Source organism: Erythranthe guttata, chromosome 6, assembly GCF_056151865.1.
Source record: "Erythranthe guttata isolate IM_541 chromosome 6, IM_541, whole genome shotgun sequence".
In the NCBI taxonomy this organism is placed as follows: Eukaryota; Viridiplantae; Streptophyta; class Magnoliopsida; order Lamiales; family Phrymaceae; genus Erythranthe; species Erythranthe guttata.
In genome coordinates, this window is record NC_142538.1 from 18,035,282 (window position 1) to 18,056,758 (window position 21,477).

The 21,477-nt window shown below is 35.5% G+C and overlaps 3 protein-coding genes, 1 non-coding gene and 1 pseudogene across 5 annotated transcripts; 3 read left to right on the forward strand and 2 right to left on the reverse strand.

Annotated features, from left to right (window-relative positions):
* Positions 1-2,495: 2,495 nt before the first annotated feature.
* LOC105955328 (leucine--tRNA ligase, cytoplasmic pseudogene) lies at positions 2,496-5,208 on the reverse strand (annotated as a pseudogene).
* A 779-nt stretch (positions 5,209-5,987) lies between these two features.
* Positions 5,988-8,528, forward strand: LOC105955404 (Papain family cysteine protease). The gene is made up of 4 exons (XM_012979119.2): positions 5,988-6,677; positions 6,830-6,949; positions 7,091-7,334; positions 8,095-8,528. The coding sequence occupies exons 1-4, from the start codon at positions 6,201-6,203 to the stop codon at positions 8,364-8,366; spliced, it is 1,113 nt and encodes a 370-aa protein (XP_012834573.2). The 5' UTR covers positions 5,988-6,200; the 3' UTR covers positions 8,367-8,528.
* Positions 8,529-8,909: 381 nt separating this feature from the next.
* TRNAY-GUA (transfer RNA tyrosine (anticodon GUA)) lies at positions 8,910-8,996 on the reverse strand. Its single transcript is given in 2 exon segments — positions 8,910-8,945; positions 8,960-8,996. It is a non-coding gene; the product is annotated as a tRNA-Tyr (tRNA).
* Positions 8,997-10,259: 1,263 nt separating this feature from the next.
* LOC148770325 (zinc finger protein) lies at positions 10,260-12,262 on the forward strand. Of its 2 annotated transcripts, none has more exons than XM_088820084.1 (5): positions 10,260-10,390; positions 11,373-11,527; positions 11,637-11,724; positions 11,887-11,953; positions 12,038-12,262. In XM_088820084.1, exons 2-5 carry the CDS (start codon positions 11,401-11,403, stop codon positions 12,089-12,091), a joined length of 336 nt encoding a protein of 111 aa, XP_088676210.1. In that variant the 5' UTR covers positions 10,260-10,390; positions 11,373-11,400; the 3' UTR covers positions 12,092-12,262. The 2 variants fall into 2 exon arrangements, with proteins under 2 accessions (XP_088676210.1, XP_088676211.1); XM_088820085.1 differs by lacking the exon at positions 10,260-10,390 and adding an exon at positions 11,099-11,237.
* A 669-nt stretch (positions 12,263-12,931) lies between these two features.
* SCPL49 (SERINE CARBOXYPEPTIDASE-LIKE 49) lies at positions 12,932-21,056 on the forward strand. The gene is made up of 10 exons (XM_088820086.1): positions 12,932-13,124; positions 16,466-16,933; positions 17,725-17,893; positions 18,627-18,746; positions 18,893-19,036; positions 19,118-19,268; positions 19,513-19,601; positions 20,139-20,397; positions 20,515-20,648; positions 20,735-21,056. Exons 2-10 carry the CDS (start codon positions 16,620-16,622, stop codon positions 20,906-20,908), a joined length of 1,554 nt encoding a protein of 517 aa, XP_088676212.1. The 5' UTR covers positions 12,932-13,124; positions 16,466-16,619; the 3' UTR covers positions 20,909-21,056.
* Positions 21,057-21,477: the final 421 nt, after the last annotated feature.

Here is a 21,477-nt window from a genome sequence, read left to right on the forward strand (position 1 = left end):
CTCCTTATAATAAAAGAATCCGCAGTCACAATTTTTCGCTAAGTACTCATAATCAAGGGTTTGTTCGATGCTACACTCGATAAATTTCATTGTAGTACGTGTGCGTGTATATATATTTGTATGCGCGTGATTGTTTGTGTATCTTATTTGAAAATATATATATTGTATTTCACGAGGTGTAACATATACAAGGCTCTTAAACAGAGTTAGAACTGAACCTTGAAACATTAATCAAATTGGCTGATGCACAAAAATCCACGTATACGTGTTTGTGTGTGATTGTTTGTAAATCTATATTTTTAAATTATATGATATATTTCAGCAAATATAACATCTACACAACCATGGAAGAATGTCACATACATACATACACAAACCCTAGTTATATTATCAATTCTTATATCTCGTTTGGTTTCCAAAATAAAATTAACCAATATAAGTTACGATAACATAACATCTGTAGGTCGACCCGCCAAGTTATTAGGGATAACCAACATCAAACAAAGTCGATTTACTTAGTTAATAATGACTAATATCTCCAACCAAACGAGACCTTAATCAACAATTACACGTATCTCAACCAACGTGACACGCGCAAACCCTAGTCGTTATCAATTATTTAATTACAATTTCGAGTACAAATCCTCGATATTCCCCAACTAACAAGTAAGGTAGAAACTACAAGGAAAGAAAGAATTAATTACTAATAAATAAATTAATTAAATGAAGTTAGACATATAATAAAAAATATATAATTGAATTTAATGTTATCCCAATTGGTCCATTGTCACACATGAAACCAAATTTCAACGCAATAGTCTAAGGTCACAATCTCAAGTCAAGGCATCGGCGCATATTTCAATATTACTTATATTTAATTTAATATTTTTTTGTTATTTTCTTTTGGATTTTTCTAAAGTTAATAAAGACAGGTGGGAAAAAAATGAGGGTCTAATAAGAGATTAAGTCAAAGATAGAGTGTCTAATTGACTAATTGTACTATGTAAAGGTCTATTAAATTTGAGCAATTGTAGGCATTATATATTATTTATTGTGTTTACACATACAAATAATTAATAGAATTTTTAGTCAGGTAAGTTTACTAATTGAGAGATTTAGTCCATTTTATTTAAAAATTAGATTTTTTGTCTTATAAGTTATGGAATTTGAGAATTCTGGTCATGTGACCTGATACAATAGATGATTCAATTTTTGGTTGAGTGAGTCGAAATTTAATTTATAAAAATAAATAGTCTAGATGATGTGGTTGATAAGTTGGATGGTTTCGTGTGTATTTTGTCCAACTCATCAACCACATCATCTAACTATATTTCTAATATATTTTTTTTTATAAATTAAATGCCTACAGATTAAAGGACCAAAATTGTAAAATTTTGTAATTTATAGGACTAAAATTCTGATTTTGAAATGAGGTGGACTAAATTTTCCGACTAACAAACTTACGGGACTAAAAAACCAGGATTATTTATTTTAATTTTGTATAACATTTTGTAATTTGTGTGATATATTCAAATCATGTGGCTTGATTCCCACTATTAATTCATGATATTTGGAATGAATGTTTGAAAACAAATTTATTGAGCAAAAGTCTACAAATGGAAAGTTAAAAAGCTAAAAGAAGATGTTCATCACATGGTCCAATTTAGAGGATTACAAGTACCTTTTTAAGGGTTGAATTTGGACTAATTTATGCAAATTGAGAATAATATGAGAAAGAATAACTATACGAATTGTAATTGGTGGAAGTGTGAAAACTCTCACTCCAAAAAGTCTTCTTTGTGCACAAAATATTAGAATTTTATAAATATCACTCTCAATAAGACAATACTTTTCTTGCTAATAATTATATATTAGAAGTTTATAACCCTTTTGAGTTATTGCTCTATAAATTGTCCTTTATTGTTAGAAAGGAATATTGGAAAATTTTCCTTTATCTACATAAATAGGGATCGATTTATATTCTCATATATTCGCATACAGTGTCGATTTCAGAAATTTATTCAAGAGTGTTCGAAATTAAGTATATAATTACGCATAACAAAAAATTGTGCACTAAAAGTTTGCAGTTGCACACATTGGACTACACTAGATCCGCCACTGTACACATATATATATGTGTGCAATTTGTATGTAAATTAAAGATTAAAAACTACTCGAAATATTTTACTTAGTGCAGTATCTACTAGACTAGCCAATCGTATGCGTGGAAGTATCTAGTAATTATTTATATTTAATTAAAAAAATAAGTGTTAATCCACATAATTTGCATATGAGAACAAGTCCCATACTTTGTTACATAAAATTTAGAGAAACCAGGTAATACTAAAATGTGAGATAAGAGTAAAATAATTACAGAAATATCAGAATTAGAAAATGTAAAAAAAAAAAAATTTACATACATCCAAATAATTTTTATAATAATATTAACTAATAAATCATCAACTAATCTCAAAAACCAAAAAAAAAATCATCAACTAAAAAAAGATGGCAGTTGGTTTTCTAGGGGAAGGTGGATTAGCATTCAAAACAGAGGCATGATCCCCTGCTCTAGCCACAGCATCACCTTCTCTAACACACAAAACCTCGACAAATTCGAGCCCTAATTTCCGTTTAATCAGCCCGATATTCTCCACGAGAACCTCGATTTCTCCAAAGGGCAGTCTCAAATCCAATGCATGAACACCAACATCTCTAACTTCATCTTTCTTGAACTTCAAAAACTGCATCCAAACACTCCGTTTCTCGTCCAAGAAAAAACGGGCCCCACCGATTTCGCACCGTTCGAGGTCAGAAACTATCTCTCCGTCGGTTGCAAACGTCTTGTTCTCGGCGTCGAAACTCTTGCGTAGTATTTTCAGACACTCCCTCTTCGTCCACAAATATCAACCCAATTTTCGGCCTATTTTCTTGATCATTATTATTTTTATTTTTATTATTACCTTTCTTCGAACCGTAAATTTGCTTCTGCAGAAGCTTCCTCATGGAGACGATAGAATCTTGTAAGTAGTTATTTGCCCTTCTGAGCGTAAAATCGGGGGAACCAGCTTCCGGCCATCCGGCTTTAACAACATAGCCTTCCTTGTGCAGTATCTCCCTCCAAACGTATCCGGCGTAATGTGGGCAAATGGGGGCAATAAGGCGCGTTTGGACATCCATAAATCTGCACAACAAATCTCGATTTTTCCCCCAAGAGTCTACGTACTCGTCTCTAGCCGCCTGAAGATCGTAGAAGCCGCTTTTCAGTGCCTCACGGAACATGTGGTCTCCATAATTCTTCTCCGTCAATTTCACCGCTAAGTTGATTTCATTGGCAAACACACGATCCGCGTACGTCCATGTGGGCCAACTATGCGAAGATGCCATGTCAGCACCAAGAACCGTTGACTGGGGCCCACTCTGCGAAGAAGCCACATCAGCACCACCACCAGTGAGAAATTTCTCCATCCACGAAATCTCCTTCGTGAGAGCCATGATGGCAGCTTTAGCTGTCTGGGTGACGAAATTGGCGTCGTCCAATCCGTCGCCGGAGTCCGCCAGCGAGAATCGGGTGGCGTCGCCGGAATATTCCTGTATGGCCTGCGGAGGGAAATATGATTCCCCGTCGATTTCGACATTTTCTTGGAATTCAGCATGATGTGCCCGTTGCACCGGAAAACCTCCGGCCAGTGCCGCTCGTGCATTATAGCCACGTGGTTGTATATACAGAAAGTCAAATGGTTCTGAATTAAATCATTTCCCGATACCCTAAGATCGAACGGGTACCAATACTCGAACTCCCTCTTCATCTCATCAAGAAACGAGGAATCTATTTTCGAAGACTCCGGATACCCACCTGCAAAAACAAAATCCCAAACCGTAAGCTCCTCCGGTCTTATCAAACAGTTTTCATCAACTCTTCCGTAAATATCATCCTCCTTCTGCAAGATATGCACCACCGTATAGTACGCCATGTAAAGGGTAGAATCGGACAAAGACTCAACCAAGAACTCCTCCTCCCACGGAACCCGCGTTCCCACTGGTTCAACCAGCTCAGCGTTGTTTCGGTTCCTCAATACTTCGGGGTAGAGTTTCATTCCGGCCAAACACTCCTCTGCCGCCTTCTTCCATTCTTCTTCTCCGTAAGTAATGAACCACTGTTCGGTCAAAGCCACAACACACTCTTCGCCCGATCTTGAAACCACTTTTTCTTCCGGTTCGCAGTAGACCACTGCTTGATCATCTTCTAGAAGCTTCCTTCTGATCAACATCCATAAATTCACCTACAAGCATTGTCCCTCCATTAATGATTGGTACAATCTCAAACGGAATAACCCACTCATCTTTTACACCATACTTTGTTCTACAAGCTGCCTTAGCTTTCAAATCACGGAAAGCTACGCAATCCTCGGTGCAATCACTCGGAACACTAGTGAAAATTCCGGTACCCTTATCAATACCCGGACGAACGGAAGATGACAACAATGGCAGAGCGTAAAGGGGATTTCAGAGGCAAACCGATTAAATCTCGACCCGTCAACTCAACCAAACAAGTAGGATTCTCATTTCTCGGGGATCAACGAGAGCCTCTGATAAGCCAAATTCAGAGCTGCCCTTTTATTCAAGATGAACACATCGGTTTCATTAATTTCAAACCCCCGAATTCTTCGTCAGGTGGGACCCAGCAATTCGTTTGCCCGTACGATGTCTCCGGCCTCAAAGTAGCTTCGGCGAGGTACACGTTTCTCTTTTTTTTCCCGCCAAAAAAAGAGGGCTCATCTTCGGAGGGAGAGGTGGGATCACCTGCATTTTTATTAGGGTGTACTCGACCGGCCGAACTCCTTCACCGGAAGCTCGATCGTGGTCAGCGCAGAGTTGACCGTCTAACGGGGAATATATTGCGTAGCTCCGGTCTTTGATCGGCATTCCGGTGCCGTGGAAGGCGAAGGGAAGCAGCACGTTGGCCCCTCTCAGGCGGTGGTAGGCGGCGGCGAATTCGAGTTTGGAGAGGGAGAACACGTGGCCCACGTGGAGATTGCCGTTCATGTAAGGCAAGGGAAAGGTGCCGAAGAACTTTTGACCCGGTTCGGGGGGTGAGTCATTCGGGTCGGATCGGAAAACGTCGTCGTCTGACCACCACTTGCGGACCTGTGACTCGATTTCCAGGAGACGGTCTCTTCTAGCAAAGCTTTTCCCAATTTCTTCCGCCATTTTTTTTTTTATTTTTCAATAGCTGTACATACAAGAAGAACTACTATGTGTGAAAAAAAATGAGGGAAAATTTTACACCAAATACACGCAGTAATTCACACACACATAAGAACATGCATAAAGAACAAATTTTTGCACGCATTCCTAGACAAATTAGTCCAATTAACACAAATTATCGTCACACACAAACCGTAATTGAAATTGTGCGATTGAAGAATTTAAAAAACAAAAAAATATAAAAAACGAAAATCAAATTATATACACCTAATTAGTATCGAAATAGGTTTTATTTTTCCTTTTAGGCTAATTTTTATTTCCTTATACTCTTTGTTTTTTGTTTTTTTTCTGAATTTAAGGTTCATGTAAAATATGACTGCGCATTTTAAATTAATTATTTTCCTGGTGAGATTTAATTGTATATTGTATTAAAGAAATAAAAAAGAAAACTGGGCAATTTTTGGCTTCGTTTCCATTTCAATTTGATTTTTGACTGTAAACAAATTCGTGTTTATTAAAATTTGCCAGAGAATCGTCGCATCAAATTCTAAAGTTTTTATCTCCTCCAGACATAATGCACACCGCAGTAAAAATATTTGACTGATTACGATAAAAAATATTTTTATTAAAGTAAATAAACATCACAAGATGTAAGCATCTAGTTACCCTTTATGAATAAATAACACGTGGAGAGCCAAATAGTACACGTGTCATAAAACAACTCTGCATGCAACGTGACTCCTCGTCTCGTACCTAACCATAACAAGCAAATTTCCACAATTGACCCTCCTTCGAAATTGGAAATATTTTCAGTTGTGGAAGAATACTTTCAATGGTAAATAACAGAAAGTAGAGGGGCAAAAATAGAATAAATCAAAATAGCTCACCGCCAACCTTTCATCACCAAACAGCGGCGAACGCTATTTCATATATCAGACCAAAACCAAAACCCAACACTCAAATTATCAGTAATTCCACAGAGAGGCAAAAATAAAATGAAAGGAGGTGGTCTAACCTGCGCCGTGGTTACCGGAACCGCGCTGATACTGCTAACATGCGCACTCGCCACCCTCGAAGAAGAACAAGAAGTAATTCTCCAAGTCACCGGAGACCACCACCACCACCACCTCCTCGGCACGGCGGCGGAGCACCAGTTCAACAGTTTCATCCAGGAGTACGGGAAAGAGTACCCCACACGTGCGGAGTACCTGCACCGCCTCGGGATCTTCGCCAAGAACTTGTTGAGGGCGGCGGAGCACCAGGCCATGGACCCCACCGCCGTCCACGGTGTCACTCAGTTCTCAGATCTTTCTCAGGAGGAGTTCGAGGGTATGTACATGGGGGTCAAGGGAGGCGCCGCCGCCGCGCCGTCGGAGAACGAAGAAGTGGTGGCGGCGGAGATGGAGGTCGGCGATTTGCCGGAGAGCTTTGACTGGAGAGAGAAAGGTGCTGTCTCTGATGTCAAGATGCAGGTATGGTTAATAATTATTTTTTATTCTTTTATTTATTATTTTTTCACTCTTTTTTTTTTAATTAATTCATGAATTTTATTTATTTATTTATTTTAATTTTTTTTTATATATATTGTAAAGATTTCAATTTATACACAATAATATGTATACAGGGTACTTGTGGTTCTTGCTGGGCATTTAGCACCACCGGAGCGATCGAAGGTGCGAATTTCATCGCAACCGGAAAGCTTTTGAATCTTAGCGAGCAACAGCTCGTCGATTGCGATCACGCGGTATATATATATATATATATATATATATATATATATATATATATAGATCGATATATATTTTTCGATTTATGACTTCAAATTTCTATTTAGTTTTTTATTATTTGGTGACTGATATATTAATTATAATGTATTATATGAAAGTGCGACGCGACGGAAGAAAAAGCGTGCGACGACGGGTGTTCGGGCGGACTAATGACGAATGCGTACAAGTATTTGATCGAGGCTGGTGGCATTGAAGAAGAGGATGCGTATCCTTACACCGGAAAACGGGGCGAGTGCAAATTCAAACCGGAGAAAGTGGCGGTCAAAGTTTCGAATTTCACCACAATTCCCATCGAGGAGAATCAAATTGCCGCGTATTTAGTCAACCACGGTCCTCTTGCAGGTATATATATACATATCTTCATTTGTTCATCGCTCCCTCTTATATTTCTATTAAAATTTGGGGCTTAATCCGCATTGGAGAATTATTTTCGTCCCAAAAGTATCATAAGAAACGAGTCTCGTAAAATTAAGGCCAGTTGTGTACTTTCAAGCAAGTAATATTAACCCCTCCGATCCATTACAAAATTTTCGGGTCCGGCCCTTGCTTATGTATGGGCGTTAATAAGGATGGAAATTGGAACATAATTTTTTTTTTCGTTGATTCCAATTTTTTGATTTTGTAACATTGTTTTTTCATTCTGAATTCGGAAGATTCCGACTTTCGAGTTTTTCTATTCGTAATTGGAATACAAATGAGATTCCCATTCCGCTTATAATAATGCTAAAAAAAATCAATTCTTTTCGTGAAATTGTACTTGCAAAATTGATGAGTATGTATCATACGTTTTGGGTGACTATCTAGTTGGAATTTTCGAAATATCGCCGATTCTGATCCCAAATTGTTTATTGATTTCGGCACAATTTCTTTTCATTCCAATTTCTAATTTCCGATTTCCGATTTCCGATTTTTCTGATTCTCTTGGAATGGAATTGGAATTAGTTTTTCAAGCCGAATTTTCTAAGGTGCATGTTCTAATTCGATTTGTACGATTCCCACCCATAGGTGTTATGCAATGTGAGATTGCAAAATAAAATTCGAATTGTCGACTTATATACCTTATTTATTTATATTAACCTAAAAAATGTGGAAAATAATGCAGTGGGGCTAAACGCCGTTTTCATGCAAACATACATTGGTGGTGTGTCGTGCCCGTTGATTTGCGGCAAGAAATGGATCAACCACGGCGTACTTCTCGTGGGCTACGGTTCGAGAGGCTACTCGATCCTGCGGTTCAAGAACAAACCCTATTGGATAATCAAGAACTCGTGGGGTAAACGATGGGGAGAGAAAGGGTATTATCGTCTTTGCAGGGGGCACGGTATGTGCGGGATTAATACTATGGTTTCTGCAGTCATGACAAAGGCCTCTTAATTTATATATTAGTGTTTGTGGAATTACTGATTAGTACCTTAATTAAGCCTTTTGTCATAATTTGCTATTGTGGTGTGATATGAAATAAAATGTAATATAAGAAAGTTGGGACAAAAATTATCAATATAGGTTGTGTTTTCAAAAGCTTATTTAAAAGCAAAATTACGGATTCTAAGTTAGGTTGGTTTTAAGTGTTTATTTTAAAAGTCGGGGGAGTTTGTAAATTTATTGTAAAATAAACTCAAATATTAAAAAATAGAGAAGTTGCTTATTAAATAATGTGTAAAGTTGCTTATTTTAAGAGAAGTAAAAATAAAATTTTATTTTGAACACTTCAAAATAGTAATCAAAATAGATTACGAGCAAAAAAAAATCATAATTTATTTATAAAAAAATTCAAACACCATCTAAATTAAGTTTAATTAGCTTAATTAGATCCAAGTGGGCTTCTTATAGCTTTTTTGGGCTGGGCTTATAAGAAAAGAGCGCTTTAAGTTGTTAAAAAGAAAGCGAAAAATAAATTACATAAAACATAAAAATAATTCCGACCTACCGGATTCGAACCAGTGACCTAAGGATGGCTATGTTTCACACTACAGTCCTCCGCTCTACCAACTGAGCTAAGGTCGGTATTGATACTAAGTTGAAACATATTTTAATTACTTCTAAATTTAGGTCTCGAAGTTTTCCAATTAGTATTTGAAAAATGGTTCCATCCTTTTCAGATGATGTATTATTACCCATAGGGTTGTACATGGGTTGGGTTGAGTAATTATTGGCTCATTATCCAATTGACCCGACCACCTGAATATTAAAAATCATTAGCGATCCGATCATTATGAATTGGATAATAGTTGGCAACCGACTTTGTCGAATAAGCAATAGATCGGTTGGATGGTATTATCGACCATTTTTTTATTCATTTTCTATTTATTTTATCTCTATAATAAATAAAATGTTATTAAAAGTTTCTTCAGATAATATTCAAAAATTTGAGAAAATTTATGTTGCAAAAACCATAACTTTATTTTTTTTTAATATATTTATATTTATTAAACTTCTAATAATATTCAAAAATTCGAGAAAATTTATGTTGCAAAAACCATAACTTTAATTTTTTTAATACATTTATATTTATTAAACTTCTACAAAATGTAAATATATATGAAGAATATGAATTAAGAATTATAAAATAGAGATAAAATCTAGAGGTTTATAAATTTGTGTTTTGAATAAGTTTCGACCTTTTCATATATTTTTAAGAAAATAAGAATTACAATTAAATATTTACAATAAATTTTTATTATTAGAAAAGTCGGTCAACTGATATTACCCGATCTGCTGACTTTTAAATAAACTGAAAAACCACCAACGACCCATTTATACATGGGTCGGTTAAATTTTCGACCCAATTATATGGCTCGGTTAATTATCGTTAATCGGCCCAATTAATTAAATAAATGATGTGTTCCGCTTGTCTTGGTCACTTAAACCGTGATCCTCGTGGGCCGTAGCCACACACAAAAAAATATTCAGCACGATAATAACATTGTGCGCACTTTTCCTCCTTTGGAATTTTATTACATAAGAAGACCAAAATACCCTCAAGGTACAAATCCGGTATGCACGCCGTGGGTGCGCATCAAAGGGTATTCTGAGGTCAATACGTCCAAACGGGAGACTATTTGCAGCTTTATCCAATAATGGAACCAAATCCACGTCAGCTAGAGAGAGAGAGACAGATGAGAGAGAGAATCAAGAAACTGGAAGAAACTGTTGAAGAGAATGCCACCAAAAAACACTAAAGAAAGTGGACGTTGTATATTCTTGAGCCCACATTTTACATCTCTCTCTCTCTCTCTCTCTCTCTCTCTCTCTCTCTCTCTCTCTCTCTCTATATATATATATATATATATATATATATATATATTGTGTACTGCCTCTTCAGTCTTCACCGTGCCATTTTTTTTTCTTTATTCGTCATATTTTTCTTGGTCTCCTTTAGAGAAAAGCCCCACTAAACGGTACCGTCTTTCTTACTAATTTATTTTTTATTTTTTATTTTTTTCTGAATGTTATTTATTATTTGATTTATGGGTTTTTCTTGGTTTTTGATTTTGAGTTAGAATTTATTTTATGTTTTTTTTCTTCTTGAAATCTGGTTTTTGACTCTGCCGCATGTTATTCTGATGTAATGATTCATGAAATGTAATTAAGATAGGGTTTTGGGGATTAGTTGTTGTAATTATGCCATTGAAATGAGTTGTTTCTTGCATGCTCAAATACAAAAGTACAATTACTATAAGAGAGGGGGGGGGGGGGGGGGGGGGGGGGGGGTGGAGCAATTAAGAAATATTTTTTAATTAATCAATGGCATGTTTGGTGGTTAAGAGTTAAGATCACAATTTTGAAGTTTCGATTTCGCAATGAAGGCATACTATTCGACTCGTTTGAGTACTAGTAAGATTAATTGATGTATAGAGCTTTTTAGGGAACGTTCATTTGATCTCGATGATGTATTCTTGAAATTTTTGTTCTCTCACTCTTAAATGATGTTGTTTGTTTCGGATTCCTCCATCCGAGGAAGTCGATAGTGAACTTTGAGCGGGTGTTTTTTTTTTTTTTTTTTTTTTAACAATTTATTAATGTAATCGGTAGAATTTCATGGCATCTAATTCGATTTTCGTTATATCGTTAATGTTTCTTGAATTTTTTTAATTCTTTTGGCCATTCGAAATCTCCATGCGTGTATATACACGTTGAGAACTCTCGATTTCGTAAACAGAGAACAAAATTGCAGAGTAGCACTTCTTAAACGACACACGATCCCGCAGTGTTGTTTTGCTTTATGTACTATATATTTAATTTACGGTAATTCAATTAATTTATCCGCATTTGACTTACTATTTGCTGTACTAGAAATTGTGGTTTTTTTTTTTTTTTTTTTTTTTTTACTGAGGTTTATCGGTTTCGTTTCACTAAATTATTACTATTCGAGAAATAAAGTGACGGTGGATGGTTCTTTATTCGAGAAATGACGGAACTTAATGCTAGAACTTCCCGTTACAACGAGAACAGAGCTATAGATAATTCTGCACCTTCCAACGAATCGAAAAGGGCATCAGAGAATAGCACAAGCACTTCTCAATTCGTCAATCACGGTAACCGAGCACTCGTTTCTAGTTATTCTTGTTTTGATGGTAATATAAATTGTACGAGAAAAATATAAATAAGCGTTAGCTACGTAATACGTATAAACATTTGATGTAGCTGCAATTGCATGGGACGAGAGCAGACGAAAATGGGCAGGTGATCTATCTCCGAGATCACAAAAAATGCCGACTGATCCAATTATAAGGTACACTAAAACAAATCTCCGACTCTTTTTTTTTTTTTTTTTTTTCGATCGAAATCTTATGATGCACTAGAAACAATGATTAGTTGGTTGGTATTATTTTCTATCCCATTATTTAATTATTATCGGATTGCATTTTTAATGCTTCGTTATTTGGTCTTGCAGCTGGTCGACAACGTACGAAGACCTTCTATCGAACCACGACCCATTTCCTAAACCGATTCCTTTATCTGTAAGTCCTTTTCTCTGATGCGATTAATATATTATTTTCAGAAAAAAAAATAATATAATCGAAATGAATTTATCGGCATTGCAGGAGATGGTAGACTTTTTGGTGGATATTTGGCATGATGAAGGCCTTTTTGATTAGACCATCTTATTGAACTTAGTTGTTGTTCAATGGCAATAACGTGATATAATTCACTCGATTGCACCGTTTTTTTTACGCGTCGTTTCTCGTTCTCGATTAAGAAAAGAACCACATCGATTCTTGATTAACAGTTTATACTATGAAATCTCATCACTGTTATATGTGTTCATATATTAGCTGTTACGGTGTTACCATTGAGAAAAACCAGAGATAATAGAGAGTTTTTCTAACAAGAGCTTTGTGACAAAGAAATAGACACGAAAACTTCAACTTCAAACTTATAAACTATGTAGCACGAAAACTTCAACTTCTTAACGTTTCCACGTTTTGTGTCGAGAACACCTGTCCGACATCTTATGGGCTATTTTATAATTTTTTAAAAGTAAGAATTATGTTTGAATAGCAAATTTTTTAAATTTTTTGTTGATTTCTTTAATTATTTTACATGATTTAATTATCAGTTGCAAATTGATAGTTTGATAGTAATACTTATTCCGAATATTTTTAATGAAAATATAGAAGGAATTTATATATAAAGAAAACTTATATATGATTATATAGCTAGTTATAAATATCCCTATAATTTTAATATTTATACGTTTCCCCTAGATTTCCGTGTTCGTGCTACATTGTTTATATAGCACTATAGCAGAATCTCGATAAATTAGTAACATTTTTTTAAATAATCTATTTTTTTTCTTGTGCTACCAACTTGAGGACAATATATTAAAAATATATAGTTAAATTAATAGTTTGCTAAATTAATAGAATTGGGATGGTATCGACTATATTATAGAGATTTAACCGTTCACTCGAGTGAATCGTACTGAACTGAAAATTAATTCGATATATGTCAAAATGTCGAATAAAAAATTCTGAATCATCTAATAAAATTGCAACTTAAATGTCAATAAAAAAAAAAAAAAAAAAAAAAGTGTTGACGTGTCATCCCCTCCGAACTTCCGGATCATTGGGCCGCGTGCAACGGCCACTAACACGCACGTGCGATACGCCACCTCGTGCCATCATCTCCGCATATATTTATGGGGAAACTACAGATAAATCCCTAATCCAAAACTCAACACACAAATCAGTCCCTAGGTAGTTTCCCCAAGCAATTCAGTCCCTACTCACGCGCCTAACATGCAGTTCAGTCCCTAATAAAATGTGCAAATACTAAAATACCCTTTACTTTATACTAATTTTACATAACTTATTTCCAACCTCCAACGCGCCGTTTGTGTTACACGCTCTTTGCCCGTTACATTTCAAAGAAGGAAGAAACAACGAAGCACGAAAAATCAACAAAACGCAGAAAAATTATACAACGAAAGGAAAAATAAAAATAAACAAACCCATTTCTCAACAATGGTGAAGCAGGGTAAACAACAAGGTTTGATTTTTTTTTTCTTTCATTTTCTTGGAAACAGACCCATTTGGGTGTTGCTTAAGCTTGCAAAAAGGTTTATTTGTTGTAGAATTGCATGATTTTGAACATATCCTCTCATGGGTATTATGCCTCGACTTTATTCGGTGTTTTCCCTAATCATTAAATCGGTTCCAATATCTGTTTTTTTGTTGTTTGGGTTTGCAAAGATCATTTATTTGTTGTCGAATTTCATGATTTTGTAACAGTTTCCTCATGGGTATTATTCTTCGGTGACATTAGCATGTCCCCAAAGGGTTTAACAAGGGTTTCATATAGGATATGGGAAAGAGGCTTATTGTATTTTTCGTACTGGTTCTATAGTATGTGTCATGGACAGTAATGGTATTAATAATGCATTTAGATGGTATTGACACAGGGTACTCGAAGTACTGTCCCGAAAGCATTTAGATGGTATTGACATATGGTACTAGAAGTATAATGTTTGATGCTCCTGTAGTATAAGTCATATGCCATAATAGTATTACTAGTGCCTTTGAATGGTATTACTAGTGACTTTGGATGGTATTGACATATGGTACTAGAAGTATAATGTTTGATGGTCTTGTAGTATAAGTCATATGCCATAATAGTATTACTAGTGTCTTTGAATGGTATTACTAGTAACTTTGGATGGTATTGACATGTGGAACTTTATAGTACGTTGTATTTGTTATAATTGTAGTTTTATGTGTATGTAATTGCAGGAATTGATGTAAAAGAAGATTGCAGTCAATGATCAAAGCGTACCATATTTTTTGATGAATTGAATTGTACCAATTTCATTGACGCTTTAATGATCAATAAGTACGGGAGATGCATAAATTATGTTTTCGATGGTTATTTTAAGGTAGGTGAGAATTATTGTTGCGTTTGGAATACAAGATCCCATAAATATGTTGAATTTCATACATGATACTCATATACTATACAATATATTCATACAAGTCTACAATGCTCAAGTGTAAAACTAATATTTTCTTCAATTGTTACCATAATCGATATTGATCAACTCCCACATTGTCTCCATTCATTCTTAATAGTCTTAAAATGAAGAGTTGTGTCTTAAAATGCGATCATATGGATGCATTGGCCCGACAATAATATATAGACTGTAACAATACTATATGAATGGCAAACATATACTTTATCAGTGAACAAATCGTACTATAGTCACGAATCACTTGTACTTCACAAGTGTATTCATTGTACTTACTTGATGAACAAAGCGTACCATATTTTTTGATGAATTGAATTGTACCAATTTCATTGACGCTTTAATGATCAATAAGTACGGGAGATGCATAAATTATGTTTTAGATGGTTATTTTAAGGTAGGTGAGAATTATTGTTGCGTTTGGAATACAAGATCCCATAAATATGTTGAATTTCATACATGATACTCATATACTATACAATATATTCATACAAGTCTACAATGCTCAAGTGTAAAACTAATATTTTCTTCAATTGTTACCATAATCGATATTGATCAACTCCCACATTGTCTCCATTCATTCTTAATAGTCTTAAACTGAAGAGTTGTGTCTTAAAATGCGATCATATGGATGCATTGGCCCGACAATATAAATAGAGTGTAACAATACTATATGAATGACAAACATATACTTTATCAGTGAACAAAGCGTACTATAGTCACGAATCACTTGTACTTCACAAGTGTATTCATTGTACTTACTTGATGAACAAAGCGTACCATATTTTTTGATGAAATGCATTGTACCAATTTCATTGACGCTTTAATGATCAATAAGTACTGGAGATGCATAAATTATGTTTTAGATGGTTATTTTAAGGTAGGTGAGAATTATTGTTGCGTTTGGAATACAAGATCCCATAAATATGTTGAATTTCATACATGTCTACAATGCTCAAGTGTAAAACTAATATTTTCTTCAATTGTTACCATAATCGATATTGATCAACTCCCACATTGTCTCCATTCATTCTTAATAGTCTTAAAATGAAGAGTTGTGTCTTAAAATGCGATCATATGGATGCATTGGACCGACAATAATATATAGACTGTAACAATACTATATAAATGGCAAACATATACTTTATCAGTGAACAAATCGTACTATAGTCACGAATCACTTGTACTTCACATGTGTATTCATTGTACTTAGTTGATGAACAAAGCGTACTATATTCACGAATAACCCAAACTTTACCAGCTTATACATTGTACTTATTTGGTGAACAAAGCGTACTATATTCACGAATAACCCGAACTTTACCAGCTTATACATTGTACTTATTTGGTGGACAAAGCGTATTATATTCACGAATAACCCGAACTTTACCAGCTTATACATTGTACTCTTATGTTCACTAATTAAACAACAGTACATAGGTTTTACATAGCATGTAGACTGCAAATATTACTAGATTCAACACTATCAAACTATGAACTACTCCACCTTCAGAATTGCAATTTTCACTTCACTTTCTTGATGGACTTGGTTCATCGACGCACTTGTAGCTTCATTTTCTTCACGATTTGAGTTGGAAAAAGTTTGCCCAACTTCAAATGGTTCACACCAATGGGAGTAGCCATGGTGTGGGCAACAGTAAAATAACCTTCCGGGATTCGAAACCATTGTTGGGTGGGTGGGTTTTACAGTGATTTTTTCGTCGGAAAAAGAGGAAACCAGAGGAGAGAAAGAGAGAAGAAATAGAGAAGAAAGAGAGCAGTAGAAACAGAGAAGAAATAGAAGAAAGAAAGAGAAGATGAAGAGAGAGAAAAAAGAAGAGAGAGAAAAGGGTGAGAGTGAAAAAAAAGAGAGAGAATATAATAAAATATATAAAATTCACATTAGGGACTGAACTGCATGTCAGACGCGTGAATAGGGACTGAATTGCTTGGGGAAACTACCTAGGGACTGATCTGTGTGTTGAGTTTTGAATTAGGGATTTATCTGTAGTTTCCCCTATATTTATTTCGTTTCGTTTCTTTTCTTTAATTAATTAATAAATATGCTTTAAAGCACAGACGATATTTTGTCTTGCTTTTCTTCGGCCGTATAAATTTCAATCAGAGGAAAAAAGAGGAGAAGTGTGCATTAATCCAACTTAAAAATGAATTCTTCGTTGCTAAGCTTCCTCTCTCTCTTTCTTCTACTTGTTCACTCGCCGATCTCCTCCGTCGTCGCGCTGCTCCGCGCGCCGCCGCATCTGTCGCCGGTTTCCGCCGAGAAGCTGATTCGAGATCTCAACTTGTTCCCGAACAAGCCGTTCAACATCATCGCCGATGATCTTCAGTCTGCCGACGCTCCGGCGATCGTCGAGAGGCGATTTAAGTTCCCCGATTTGGTCGATCCTAGCGGAGTCTCAGCTGAAGAACTAGGTCATCATGCCGGTTATTATCAGATTCAGCATTCTCACAGCGCCAAGTAAATTCCGTGAAACACGCGCCCTAATTTTCATTTTTGTTTTAATAATGGTTGCTTTAATTTTTTTATTTGTGTTGAGTGGTTGGTATTTATATATTTTTTTCAGTATTTTGATTGATGACCAATTAAGACGATTATTACCCACAGTGGATTAAGTAAATTTGGGTAGTGGATTTTGTGATTTCTGATTTTGATAAGTATCGGATTTTGATATCGTTACATTATCTGGTAAATTATGTGTTTGTGCATTTGCCAAAACTGATTATATGTTGGAATTTTCGTTTTTTGGAATGGATAGAGCTATTCTTGAAGGGGGATATATCATGTTTATGTATAAATCATCTCGGTTTCAAACTGGACCGGAGTAATTTTCGATCCTTCAGATAGTATGGCTTACTCGTTAGACTGCCTTTCTTGTTGATTGATTTGATGGTACAAAATCTTACAAATCAAATGCACAAATTTTTGATGAGATAATGAATTCTTAACACACTTAAAACCATTTCAAAAGACAACAAAGTTCAATACTCGTTCCTATGCAAAACAACTTGTTCTTTTTCAACGCAATCGAATATTCGATTGCATTACACTGGCTGAAACTGAAATAAAGCACACATGTGATGATATCTCTGAACAATGTCCACAATAGTAAATTTGTGGACCTCGTGACTGATGGTAATCAGGGGTTTTAGGTAGTATGTATAACCTTTATAGAGTATGCTCTCGTTACTTTATAAACAGCTAACTATCTGGTGATTGTATTGAGGCTGAACCGATGCTCGTGCTTGCAGGATGTTCTACTTTTTCTTTGAATCACGTAATAGCACCACAGACCCTGTTGTGATATGGTTGACTGGTGGGCCAGGTTGTAGCAGTGAGATGGCTCTTTTCTATGAAAATGGGCCTTTCACTATTGCCAATAATTTATCACTAGTGTGGAATCAGTATGGCTGGGACCAGGTAATTTATTCTGATAAAAGTTTGCTGTCCACTCGTGCAACTTTATTCTCAAAATACAGGCATTACTTTCTTTTCAAGTTCTTCTCTCGAAACATCTTTCCCCAAAATAAAATGGAACTATGGTCTCAAAAGAGAATCAAACAGAGCCTGATAGTTTGTGTACTATATTACGTATTTCAAATAATTTTATTTAAAGAAATGACCAGCGAAGTTTCACTCCGTGGTTTTGAACCATAGCATCCGAAACCATGATTCCATTATTATTATTATGTATTAACTGTTTGTGTACATGAATATTAACTTCTGAATTAACTTTGGATCCCACAAATATAACATGTTTTGGATTTTCACCTTATATAATTTACGTGCAGTTGTTAGTGCAACTGCACAAGATTTCGTTTGTTATGAGAGGGTGTCCTTCACCTCTCATATTTTCAAAAACCTATGTTTTTATGTAGTCCAGTTTGAAAATGTCTCAAATGATGGTTAGGAAAAGTTTATTTGTGTATATGGACTATATATATGTCGTCTATATGACATTTCATGCAAAATGGTAATTGTTTTCTACAATGCTGTTAAATATTTGCTAAATATGTTGTACTAATAATTGTTGTCTCTCAGTTGCTAATGTGTAAATTATATTTTCGTACGTAAACATCAGAAACAAACTGATGACAGGTGAATACTTGAACCTTAAGATTAACTGGGTATCGTTTCTATGATTATTATGCAGATTTCCAATATTTTATTTGTTGACCAGCCTATTGGGACTGGCTTTAGCTATAGTTCTGACAAGCGTGACATTCGCCATAATGAAAAAGGTGTCAGTGATGACTTATATGACTTTCTACAGGTCAGTGTTACTACTTGGTTTACCTTTTCTTATGCTATAGGTGCGAAAGAAATTTAACGAGTTTAGATGTGGAATATGTTTTATTGTGAAGTTTTCATATGTTTAAATAAATAGAATTACCACTGATGAATACTTTTTTGATGTAGGCTTTCTTCAAGGAGCATCCTGAACTAGCAGACAATGATTTTTACATTACTGGAGAGTCATATGCTGGACATTACATTCCCGCTTTTGCTGCCCGTGTCCACCAAGGGAACAAAGCAAAAGAAGGAATTCATGTGAATTTGAAGGTATTTCACAATTGTTATTTGTTAATCTTAAGGTTCTTTCTCTAGCTATGTTACTTTATCTTATATGATGCAACTACACAGGGATTTGCTATTGGAAATGGGCTCACAGATCCAGCAGTTCAGTATGGTGCCTATGCCGATTATGCCCTTGATATGGGAATAATTAAGCAAACTGAGCATGATCGTATCAACAAGGTGCTTCCACTCTGTGAAACAGCAATAAAGCTTTGTGGTAAAATTTTGTCATCTTTGTCTAGAATATCCTTTTCCCCATATATTTTTTTTTTACATGTACGAACACTGTTTGCATATTTTATTTCCCATTAATTTGTCTTCTATGAGTGACTTGCCTTAGTTTGTCGTTTATACTGGATACTTTTCCAGTATTACCTTTTCGTGACAGAGGTATATGTACATGTATCTCTGTGGCTAAATCTGCTAGTTAGCTTTAATGCTGTTTATTCTGCTTGTTTCAGGCACTGATGGGACGCTATCTTGCATGGCAGCTTATTTGGTTTGCAACACAATATTCAGTTCTATCATTGCACGTGCTGGTGATATTAACGTAAGAAACTTATAGCTAGCTTATCTGTTTATAGCTAACATTCCTTTTCAGTTTAAGATTAAAATTTCTGTGTTATACCGTACACACACACACACACACACACACACACGCGCGCACACACACACACACACACACACACACACACACACACACACACTATACATATGTATATATAATAATAACGACAATAGTTGCTTGTGATCCCATTGGTATATGCTTTTCCTGAATTGTGAAGTGAAGAAACTGATTACACTTTACCAATTTATGGTTACTATGTGGATAACAAGTTCGCCGTACTACAAAAATCTAGAAGTTTCTTGCATCTAATAGCAGAAGGTACAACATTATTGGTCAAAGTTTAATGCGAAGGACAAGCATAATTTCAAAGACGTGCACAAATTGCAATAAAGTTTCCCCTTCATATGCATCTTGTGTACATTTGCGTTTGTGGTCTTCCTAAACTCCCAATTGTTTGAGATAGTCCCTCATCGTTCGATTTTTATCTTATTTTATTTAATTTTATTATATTGTGTGCAGTACTATGATATTAGAAAGAAATGCGAAGGCAGTCTATGCTACGACTTCTCGAACTTGGAGAAATTCCTCAACCAGAAATCGGTGAGGAGTGCTATTGGAGTTGGAGATATAGAGTTCGTCTCGTGCAGCACTAGTGTTTACCAAGCCATGCTTATGGATTGGATGAGAAATCTCGAAGTAGGTATTCCTGCTCTTCTCGAGGATGGAGTTAAGCTCCTCGTTTATGCTGGTGAATATGATCTCATCTGCAATTGGCTTGGTAAGCCTACTTCTTCATTTATTGTTATTATTATTATTATTATCAACCTTTTAATATCCAAATTTAAGTTTTATAAAGTTAGCGCATAAAAACGTATCGCTTATTTTTATCGAATAGGTAACTCTAGGTGGGTCCACGCAATGGAATGGAGCGGTAAAAAAGAGTTTGTAGCATCTAGGGAAGTTGCTTTTGAAGTTGATGGTGCTGAAGCAGGATTATTAACAAGCCATGGACCTCTTAGTTTCTTAAAGGTCTACATTTTGCCATAAATATGTTCTGATTTTTCCGTTATTTATTTATTATTAAAACCAATTGTGAGAAAAATTAAAAAAATTAGGTACATGATGCTGGGCACATGGTACCAATGGATCAGCCTAAAGCTTCATTGGAGATGCTGAAGAGGTGGATGGATGGTTCACTTGCTGAACCGGCCGCCGAACCAACTGCTGAACCGGCCGCTGAACCGACCGCCGAACCTGCTGAACCAGCCGTCCTCGTTTCTTCAATGTGATCGGGCTTCGTTGAACTGTGTTTGTAAATAAGAGATGACTCGGTTAAATGTGAACGCGAATGTTGAAATTTGGTGGTGCATGCACAATATGTAATGTAATGGAACTTGTCATAGACTTTTGATGTTATTACTTCACACGGACACCCAATCCTTAAAGCATGCCGTCTGCCGGTGTAAACGGAAATTAAAAATCGGATTGGATGTTGGAAATTCCAAAGAAATTACATATATTTCCAATTTTGTTCCCATAATATTCGAAAAAGTTGGAAATCTGGAATTTTAGTAATTGAAATTGAAAACATGTGTTTCCGAAAATTTGGAAGTTTCGGCCAGGAAATATTGAAGATTCCGCTTGTGAGATTCACGCCTACCTACAATTGAGGGTGCAAAATGATGATCGAAAACAAAACAAAGTCTCGAGAAATCTTATTTGTATTGCGGCCATTTTTTCTGCAATCAACAATCCTATATAGAATGAGATTCGAATATGAGGGAAAATTACTCTCACCCTTTGAAGTAAGGTCAAATTACGAACAAAAATCCTCTCATGTTTGGGTAATTACAATCAT

Excerpts from the sequence above, each read along its gene's own strand:
- LOC105955404 (XM_012979119.2), top strand. The coding sequence starts at position 6,201 with ATGAAAGGAGGTGGTCTAACCTGCGCCGTGGTTACCGGAACCGCGCTG. Across the intron at positions 6,678-6,829 it reads TCTCTGATGTCAAGATGCAG|GGTACTTGTGGTTCTTGCTG; the intron begins GTATGGTTAATA and ends ATATGTATACAG. Across the intron at positions 7,335-8,094 it reads CAACCACGGTCCTCTTGCAG|TGGGGCTAAACGCCGTTTTC; the intron begins GTATATATATAC and ends AAAATAATGCAG.
- LOC148770325 (XM_088820085.1), top strand. The coding sequence starts at position 11,215 with ATGTACTATATATTTAATTTACG. Across the intron at positions 11,725-11,886 it reads CCGACTGATCCAATTATAAG|CTGGTCGACAACGTACGAAG; the intron begins GTACACTAAAAC and ends TTGGTCTTGCAG. Across the intron at positions 11,954-12,037 it reads CTAAACCGATTCCTTTATCT|GAGATGGTAGACTTTTTGGT; the intron begins GTAAGTCCTTTT and ends TCGGCATTGCAG.
- SCPL49 (XM_088820086.1), top strand. The coding sequence starts at position 16,620 with ATGAATTCTTCGTTGCTAAGCTTCCTCTCTCTCTTTCTTCTACTTGTT. Across the intron at positions 19,269-19,512 it reads AACAGCAATAAAGCTTTGTG|GCACTGATGGGACGCTATCT; the intron begins GTAAAATTTTGT and ends TGCTTGTTTCAG. Across the intron at positions 20,649-20,734 it reads GACCTCTTAGTTTCTTAAAG|GTACATGATGCTGGGCACAT; the intron begins GTCTACATTTTG and ends TAAAAAAATTAG.